Here is a 10,385-nt window from a genome sequence, read left to right as displayed (position 1 = left end):
AGCAGGAATATTTAGTATCAGCTGTACCATAGCACGTAAATACACCATAAAGGAATGAGTTGTTATCTGAGCTACTTTCCACACAATTTGGTCCATCTCAGCTAACAAAAAGGTGTCATTTCTTTTTGAAAAGAAGATCCAGTTATTGAGCTTCAGAAAATCATAAAAACATATACTTCTCCTTACTGGAAGTATGAACTTCCCACAAAATCACAGTTCTTTCTGTCCATGAAAAAAAATATATGAAAAAAAATATATAAAAAAAATCGTTTAACAGAAAATTGGGCTTGCAGTGCTGTAAGTCCTAACTCCTGTAGAAGAGCGATCTAGCTTTCAATAAACCTGTCTGGGCTCTCCTAATCTTTTTGCTGTCATTGAAAATCACCCTGCAAACAAGATGTATGGTGTAGGATATGAACAAGACATAGATTTTTAATTTCTTGAGCCGTACTTTCTCCACATCATTGCCTTTATACAGCTGCAGTGTTCTGAATTTAAAAAAAAACCCAAAACACATATCTACAAAAATAAAATTAGGTGTTTATGTTTCCTGTTCCTTCAGCACAAAAAAAAATAGTATGTTTACACAAAGTTTTTCACATCAATGATCTCTTTTGTGGTACTCCTGGTTCCTTTTGAAGTTTGCTTTCAGTTATGATTTTTACACCATTCTGTATATGGAAATGACTTGTTTGTATGTGTGGTCTTTTGGTAGATACCAGAGTTTGTCACAAAATTTTTTTACCTCAGAAATCTCTTATACAAACACTTTCTCACCCTAGACTATGAAGTTATTGAAGAAAACCTTCCACACAAGGTGCATGCAAACAGCAAGACTGTGCAGCTTTTTAATGTATTTCAACATTTCTACTTGGACGTTACTGGAAAATTTAGGAGTGCCATTTCTTACAACGAAGGGAAGGGATGAGTTCCTGGGTTTCTACAAGCTGCTTTGGCAATCTGAAGGCCATTATTACGTAGTTACTGATCCAAATACCAATTATCAAAACATCAATATCATTTACAGCAGTGGTTATATGTGCATACATAGATGTTTATACTGTCATCTAAAAAAGAGTTAAGGAGAAAAATTACCTGAATCATTAAGAAACATTTCATAGGAGTCCCACGTTTTGTTAAGGAGATAAGGTATTTTATTGAACTCTGTAGAGTTCCTGACACACTTTTGTCTTAGATTGCCCTTAAACAGCTGGAGGCCTATGAGGGCAAAGACACTCAGGCAGAAAACAGTTAGGATCATCACATCAGCAAGTTTCTTAACTGATTGAATAAGTGCCCCCACAATGATCTTGAGTCCTAGAAAGACAATATACAAAAGCAAACTGGGATGAAAACCTGAGATTCATACTTGATTAGAGTTAAACCAATGTATAACAACTGAAGTACCAAAATTACTGGATAATATGTAGCAAACATATTTGCAATGAGAGTATAGTTTGAATGGGTGATTAATATGAGAAAAAAGTATTTCTTCCTCATTTGGTTGACCCTACATTTTCCAAATGTTCCTTTAGTCCCTGTGAAATATTTAGGCAAGGATGCAGAAACAGAGAGAGTCTGTTTTTTCTTATCCAGAAAGTGTAATATGCATAACTGAAATCATAGAATGGCCTAGGCCAGAAGCGACCTTAGAGATCATCTAGTCCGACTCCCTGTCATGGGCAGGGACGCCACCTCTTGACAAGACAAGGCAACACATTGGGACCTAGCAGGAATCGAACCCACGACCTTGGTGTTATCATTGTTGTCAGCACCGCACTCAAACCACTGAGCTAACGGGCCCCCTAAATGAAATTTCCAACACTGGTAATCTGTGAAGAAACTGGAAACACTGGAAACAATGATGGATATGATCAAAAAAGACCAGAAACAGAAGACAGAGACAATTCTCTGGTTTTTATTTTGTATCTGATCCTAAGAAAGAATCTGCTAAGTGAAATAGCAACTGTTTTCCCAGGGATTTTGTAAGAGTATTAATAGTAAAGTCTGTTCAGTTGCCAGAGTTGATTCCATTGTACCATAACACATAGACCAGCAAGAAGTACATTCTGTAAAATTGACATTATAAAGTATTAACAAAATCTTTAAAAGCATGATGGAAAAAAATTAAATACATGATTATTTCTAATGCTTAATTTATTCTGGCTGGGCCAAGTGAACTGAGACACTATTTACGTCCACAAATTCAACTTTATCTGCAATGAATGAAAGATACAGAAAAAGAAAAAAAAAAAAGTAAAAGTCAAAAGCCAACTTTTTGGTTGGAGCAAAGAATCAGTTGTAAGTAGCAGAAAATATTCAGCAAATAGGGTTTCTTACCTGGGACTACTGAAATGGTTTTTAAAGCTCTCAGAACCCTGAAAGTCCGAAGGACGGATACACTCCCCAAGTTACTAAATGCTCCCACGTACCTGTAAAGTCAGATGTGATGTCTCAAGTGGTTGAACAAAGTAAACAAGGCAACTATTTTACAGTGGTCATTCTTAACTGTCAGTCCTTCCAAGCATTTCCTAAGTATCAATAACTACATATCAAGGATTTTTCTGAAGACTTATAAAAGAAAACCCATTTCTTGATTATTACAGTTTCCTTACGTGGCAGCTCCTTTCCTGTGCACAGCTTCTTTTGTGTCAGCATCTCAAAATATCACACATTTAAAACATGAACAAAGATAACAATCAAAACTACTTATTTCAGGCTGAAAACCTGGCTGAACCAGTTTGATCTCCTTTCTCTAGCTACACTTAACCAATAGAGAAGCTTTCCAATTATAGCAAACTGAAACTAGAATATTTGGCAAAAAAGATCCCAAATTTAACTGACTGTCTATACACATATGGCTAAAAAATTGCATTTTCATTCTAGGGATTAGTACGTCTGTATTTGACAGCCCAGCAATTGCATTTCACAGCTTGACATGTGTCTGGTCACCTACACTCCCCATGGAGTGAGTGTATCTTGCTCTGCACAGTTCCATTCCCTTCTTAAAAGACTGAAACGTTGTTATACAGTGAGTGGCAAAACAAGGGGAAGAATTAATGTCCTAGATAATTTCAGATGCAGTTAGGAGCCACTTAGGATGGGAATTTTTTTTTTTTGCTGCAGACAGCCTTTTGCACCACAGCTGTAAGAACTTCAGATACGGGAGGTATTCCACAGGTAATCCATATTTTAAATGTTTCCACTTACGCCATAATGATAACACTGAAATCCAACCAGTTCCAGGGATCTCGAAGGAAAGTGAACTCATTTAGACAAAAGCCTCTTGCCAATATTTTTATCAGTGATTCAAAAGTGTAAATGCCAGTGAAAGTAAATCTAAGGAAGGGAGAGAAGTGCCAAAGGACAAGAGCAATATTAGCAATTAACAGAAAAGACATAGTCAGACTATTTACTGTCTAGGCCAACAAACCAAGCCAATGCTGCAGAGAGATAATGGATAAAGAGCTGTTGATTTCTACATATTCTGTAAGTATTTGACCCACATGGAGTTTGAGACAGTATTTGACGGCAACCTGGATAGGGCTATTAACATGCACACCTGTGATAAGGGGTTTTAGTATTCAACACTTTGGTTCAAACTCTTGCATGTGAGTCTCCATAATTTAAGACACACAAAGTTCCTAGCTGCTTGCTAAAATGAAGATAAAAATGTGTATCTTCCTCTGGTTTCAAGTGGCCGAGTGAAGTGTGATATGCTGTTTATTATTTACTTTGGGCACACAACATCCATTTCTGTGCAAAATGTTTAAAACACTTAGAGAAATACAAGAGTACAGGATTTTCAATTTAAGATGGCAATTATTCTTATTAATGGAAAATTACCAGTAAAAGCTCTTCTGGACCTACTGAGTGCACTTATCATTTCAACAAGGCAGAGATCTCCCTACAGAATTCAAAAGGCATTCATTCGGTAGTCAGCAAATGCACTAAGAAATTATGTGAAGGTAGTGCTTCCCTTTTTATTTGGAAATAAGTATTCTGAAATTATTATTGAAATGCGTTCAAACACTAGTCTCGATGCCAACAGCAGATACGACTGTTACCTAAACTTCAATGCTCTCCTAGGTAGAGAAGCATCTCAGCATTTTGTGAAGATTAATACCACGCAGAGTCTTGTTTGAGATTTCATGAGGATTTGCCGTTCCTGTCTCTTACATGAGTTGTCAGGTAACATGAGATAATTAGAAACCATTTTAAGCCCGTCTTTAAAACTAAGGGTTTCGGAATTGTTCACTTTGTGTTATGTGTTAGAATTTTTCGGGGTTTGTATTTTTTGTGCCAAACTGAAAAAGTGAGAGCTGAAATAATCTTAAAAAACAAACAGTACAAAAACCTAGGCTTATCCTGCTTAAGTGTGACTACAAAGGCATGGATCTGTTGTGATTTAACATTGCAAGTGCTGGCAGTGCTAAAGATAAAAGCTTTCTAACAGCATCCTGCAGGCCATGAGGTTCTAACAGAATGTTTTATTAGAGCAAAACTCAGCTTCGATACTGTTTAAAAGAATTTTGAAAGACAAAAGCTCTTGATGTCCATCATCAACATCAGCAACAATGGGAAGTGTATCTGGATAAAGAGCAAATAATTACTGAGTAACTTCAGAAGTGGGATAAGAAACTGGAGCAACAGGACAGACATGAAGCTAGTTCAACAGCGGAACTTAGTCTATACTTACTGTCTCCTATAACACCACAGTTATTGTAGACACTAAGTTTAGAGATGAAAATACTCTCTCAAATAAAAAAAAAAAAGATGAAGTCCTAACAAGCTACTTTCCTTCTAAATCCCCCATAAACTGTCTTGACTGAAGGCAGCAAGATAAGTCTCAATAATCTGATATAACTACAGAATTAAAAAAAGTACGTACCCACAGATACTTACTCGACATACTTGTTCCATGAAGAGGATTGAGAAGTCTTAGAGGATTCATTCCATGAAGGGGGTTGAGAGGGCTTGGAAGACTCATTCAGAATCATGAACACACAATTAGTTAGAATAGTGCACATGATAAACCAAGTGAATAATGTAAGTCACGGGAGTGAAGGCAAAGAATACGACATTGATTCAGAAATGTAACTAGATATTTCAGCAGTCACCAACTTAGCAGCTGAGTTTGAGTTTAAAGCACATGGAAGAACAGCATGCACATGTATTTGCTGATTTGCTGGCCCCCCTGCCAGAGCAGGATCACCTACAGTAGATAGAACAGAAACGCATCCAGGCAGGTTCTGAATGTCTCTGGAGGAGACTCCACAATCTCCCTGGGCAGCCTGTGCCAGGGCTCTGTCACCCTCACAGTGAAAAAGTTTTTTGTAATATTTTTCTGGAACCTCCTATGTTCCAGCTTGTACCCATTGCCCCATGTCCTGTCACTGGATGTCACTGAGAAGAGCCTGGCTCCGTCCTCCTGACACTCCCCCTTGACATATTTATAAATATTAATGAGGTCACCCCTCAGCCTCGTCTTCTCCAAGCTAAAGAGATGCAGATCCTTCAGCCAAAAGACTCTAGATGTTTAGCCAAATCTTGGGGCTCCCCAGCTGCTCTCCAGGACCTGCTGACAGTAGAGCACCTAGCTCACATGTAGACACCTCAGCTTGACCACCTGGCTCTGGAACTATATTCCATGCCTTGTGTCATACCACATGTTTTGGCAATCCAGGAGGTACATGAGCATGAGAAAGACATCCATCCCTTCCATCCCCTGTCTTTAGCTCTAGGCATGGTCAAAGTATCACAAACCCAGGAGCTGGACTGCTGGTATTGAAACAGCAGTATCACCAACTTGCTGCCTGGCTAAAGCCTCAGATAAGAGGCATCAGTTTTCCAGGGATATCTGTACCCTGCTAAGACAACAAACTCAGAACCATTGCAGCTAACTCGGCACCACAGATCCAGGAATTGGCTGGAAACCTCCAATCCACACTGGGATACCGCGGAGTCTGCACTGGGTCTGACTCAGCCCCGAGCAACAGTGTTATTGCTCTGATCTCATTCCCCAGTGCTAAACTGGAGCACTAGTGATCCCCCTCCACTAAGTTTGATGGGATCTATATCCCCTTTATATTCCAAAGGCATTCCCTGCAACAGCATCCCTGGCAATTTTCACTTTCATATTACCAAAGATACATCTTTTTAATCTGATTTCCTAAAGAAACTGTTTGCATAATTTTTCTTTCTATTTGTTTTCATATGCATGCCTGCCTATCTCAGCCTTTTTTTCTTAAAATTGGCCAATGGCTGATCAGCTTTGGCATATGAGTTGAGTTTAATTCCTATAGTTTGGCCAAACAGAAGATGGGAAAGAAGACAGAGATCTTGTTAGTCTTCTCACCAAGGAAGGCCTCATCATGAGATATTTGTTTATGAGACATCAGAAAATCAACATCAGAGATCATGCTCAAAATGTAAGTCTCAAAATGTAAATGAAAAACAGGCTTCAATACCCCCAGTAGTCACCAAACTATTTATTTCTAAGTAGCACATGAGATCCAAGCCAATAATAATTTCTAAGGTAATACGTAATTAGAAAGAATCTGGAGTGAAGAAAAGACCAGATTCATCCAATGCTCTAAAATACAAAAGTACAGGATTACGTAGGGTTTCATAATCAAAAAGAGAAAATGAAGCCAACAAAAGGATATGAATGTACTAAAATTTTAATTGCTGTTCTTCGGATTGGATGGAAAGGACTGAGGATCCATAAGGCACGTGTAGCTGTAAATCTGAAGATTGTTTTCTGTTTGTTTAGCACTATGAAAATCTTTGAAAAAATAAAGAAACATAAAGTTTTCAGGAGGTTGAAGAGAAAACATTTTTGTACTATACCCTGTTGCATCCATGATGAGCAAAACTTTATTTGTTTACATGGGAAGACTTTGTAATACTTTGCTACGCTTTCATCATAAACTGATGAAAGAGTTAATACCCATTAACTGTCAATCTGCAAAAAAAAATCCTCAGCATTAACTGGGTTTTTTTAAACCTTAGAAGTTGCAAAAAGCTGTGCACATAACTAATCTTGCTTATGACTCTTCTCTTTAAAGAAACTGAACCTCTCATTGAGTCAAGATACACAAAAGTGGAAGAATTACATCCTTTATAATTATTTTCTATTGTTGATAGCAATCCTCTAGCTCTATGACTGTAGAAATTAGTTCCAAGTATTAATTATTTCTCAAGTAACAAGCATAACTTCCAATGTATTAATTACCATTTTTCTGTTCTTTATTGAAAAATCATATTCTTCAATAATTTATGATTAGAATATGAAGCTTGAATAAGTAGGTTTTAAGGATTCATGAGCAATTGTTTTAAAATAAGCTCCATACTTAGCTGATCATGTGTTGTACATATAAGTGGAGCATAAGCACTGAGATAGAGAGGAACATGTTTCAAACCAAAGAACTTAAGAAAATTTACAAAATTACTGTAATTTCCTGTAGAACTTACTAAAACCCCCCTTTTCGTCCTTTATCCATTTTATTTTTTCTACTTCCATTTTGATTCAAATGTTAATCAAGTTCATATTTAATTCCTATAATTCAAAATTATGATCCTCTTTTTAAAGACGATTAGAGCATGTCATTCAGCTGTGCCAACTGCCTGCATTATTACAACCTAGAAAGGGATGAGAGTTTCTCCAAAGGGATGTAAGCAACACTGATAGATCACGCATATAAACTCTTCTTAGCAACACAATTAAAAAAAAAAAAATCCAAGCTTCCTGGTTGGCTCTAACCTTACTGTCTTTGTAGTATGGGTCAAGATCCTCCAGTGGTTCCCCAATGAGCTCTGGAGGAGGATTTCCGTAGAGAGCTGGTAACTTCTGGAAAGCTTTTAGGTCAAGTTGAGGCCGCGGTTTCTCATCAGATTTCTGGTCTATAGTATTTCCTCGACAAGTCTTCTTGGCAGCAATTCTCTTTTCAATAACAGCCAAGGATTCGCAAGTGAACTTACGGAAGTTGTTGGTACCAGGCAGTAAGAACTCGGCCATTTTTCATTCTTCTCTTCCTGTCACTAATTCTGTCCAGATAATAGAAAAGGGTAGAAAGGAGGTAAAGTAACTCCAAAGTTATGTTATGAAAAATAAGTTGAGCTATGAAAATTAAATTATGAAATTAAGTTATGAAAATTAAAAAACCGATTGACCATGCATGGCTAATAATATAAACTTTCTGAGCCATCAGCTTCTAAAAAGGAAAAAAAATAGAATTATCACTATCTCTTTCAGTAAGATGTCTGTTCAGTATTTTTTTGAAATTATGTGTATTTGATAGGATGTAGGCAGACCTCTATAAACTTAGGAGTGTATTTGGGCACCTTATTTAAGATACCTCTTGTCCTAAATGCTCTTCAGCTGCTCAGAAAAACCCCTAAGGTACTTGTTTAACCCAGTGTTTGGAAATTGGACAGTAAAACCCATCAAATTTCAACAACATCGGATATGTAGAAGACGTGTCTGCTTCAAATGCACCAAGTACTAAACTGACAAATGCAGATGTAAATAATCAGATGGATAACCCATCCTGGGGTTATCAATGCAGGAATGAGCAGTGTCCAAGTCTTGGTAGATTTAACTTATGATCTGCAGTGTCAGCACTGACTGACCTGGTGGACAGAAATGCATGATCTGAGAAGTATCTAAAATATTTCCTTTGATCATGACCTCTAGGAAGACACTGTTGGTTCAGTACAGAGGCATGCAGCTACTGAGTCAGGGCAATCCCGCCCCCAGACTGAAATGATCCCATCTGGTTGAGGACTTTAGGATGGATCACTGCTGAGTCTGCATGAAAGAAGGTCACAGCCAAGTCTTTCCATCCAGAAGCTGCCACCACAACTTCAATGTGTCCTGTAAGGTTGACTCCGTAACTAACAGTCAGAGCTTAATCCCGAGAAGTTTAAGCTGTCCTCACTGGGCAACTGCCAGATGACCTGCTCTTGCATCTTTTCCTTTCCAGGCATTATATGCAAAAACCCAGGAAAATACAAACTCTGACTCAAAAGTCTTTGTTTTGCTGAAAATAATTTTATCGCCTGCATGCTGACTCTATGTACCTTCCCCTGCCATGCATTGCCATTTCATTTCTCCCCAGATACAACATCATTTCAGTCATCCTGACATTGCTGAACTGTGGAAAACTATCGTGAGAACAACAGCTGGAGACCAGTGACAAACTAACTGCAGTGAAATCTCTTTATTTCTGTAGTCTGCCTGCCTCTCCCATTAAGTAAGCGGACAAAATTATAAATACGTAAAGTAACCCTTGCTTCCAGCACAAAATACTACATATTTCTGGAAGAGAAAAAGGACATTCAGTCAAGAATACTCATTATTTTACACTTTTCAAGATCAAGCTAACACTTTGGAAGCTGTACATAGTATTATAGCAAAAATGAAATCTGTAACACTCACTCCCAAGTTTTCAAGTCTTCAGCTAACCTAAGTGGTGTTTGTTTTGTTGATGCTCAGAGTAATTTAGATGTGGTATCAGTAATGAGAGTGTGAATGATGCATGAAATGACATAATTTCTGTGCAATGCACGGAGGGAATACAATAATTACTTTATTTTATTTTGCGCCAAATCATCCAAACATACCCTCCCCCCACACTAGCACTTGCATAAAAGTCTACCTGATCCCAAAATTCACTATTAAAATCCTGGGTTTGTTGCAGATTTCTTTGCAGTTCTCTCTCCTCTTTTCTATAAAACCATCTTTCAAATCCCAGAAAAGAAACTTTGATTGTCACACCATTCTTCCTCAAGACTATCAGAAGGCAGAGCAAAATCTGAGAAGACAAGATGTTGCTGGCTAAAGCCAGGGATGGAGAAATAGAAAGAAGCATGAGGACACACAGAATCTGCAGGTCCTTGACTGGAGCTCAGGTGGCAGGCAGAGGAGTGTTTCCTGGTGGTTTTATAAATTGTTCCACAGGTGAACAAATATTAAAGAAAGTAAATAAAGCCTTGTGCTTGCTGTCTCACACATCAGTAGCAAAATTTCCATGGATGGCATCTGCAAGTCATGGAGTAGAAGGCTAAACTATACTTTTCACTGGTGGGTAATACTGAACTACTAGTCCTGAATAAAATCTAGTGATTATTGAAAATTGAGTAATCCAAAGAACATTAATTCAGGCATCTTTAAAAATATCCCCCAAAATAATTTTTGTTACTCATAGTCTCAGTGATGATGGCATAAAAGGTACAGCTGAGACATATTTAGTCTTTTATATGACCAGGGCTAGATTTAGTAATTTGACAAAAAGTAGTAAAAAGTGTCAATGCAAAACCCATTTTTTCCCTTGATGTCACACAAGCTACAAAGTACCATTTTGGACTTTTGTCAAGACTTG

General features: G+C 37.7%; 1 protein-coding gene across 1 annotated transcript in view; it reads right to left on the bottom strand.

The window, feature by feature from the left end:
• LOC104279211 (sodium channel protein type 5 subunit alpha-like) overlaps positions 1 to 8,020 on the bottom strand; it is a gene marked incomplete at its 3' end in the record, with an annotated part of 16,963 nt that extends 8,943 nt beyond the window's left edge. The window contains 6 exon segments of the mRNA XM_009876412.1: positions 1,096 to 1,317; positions 2,341 to 2,432; positions 3,211 to 3,339; positions 4,906 to 4,985; positions 6,659 to 6,787; positions 7,766 to 8,020. Coding sequence (XP_009874714.1) covers positions 1,096 to 1,317; positions 2,341 to 2,432; positions 3,211 to 3,339; positions 4,906 to 4,985; positions 6,659 to 6,787; positions 7,766 to 8,020 — 907 coding nt within the window.
• Positions 8,021 to 10,385: the final 2,365 nt, after the last annotated feature.

Source organism: Apaloderma vittatum, unplaced genomic scaffold, assembly GCF_000703405.1.
Source record: "Apaloderma vittatum isolate BGI_N311 unplaced genomic scaffold, ASM70340v1 scaffold16729, whole genome shotgun sequence".
In the NCBI taxonomy this organism is placed as follows: Eukaryota; Metazoa; Chordata; class Aves; order Trogoniformes; family Trogonidae; genus Apaloderma; species Apaloderma vittatum.
Note: the sequence above shows the minus strand (reverse complement) of the source record. Positions and strands in the feature narration are given on the sequence as shown.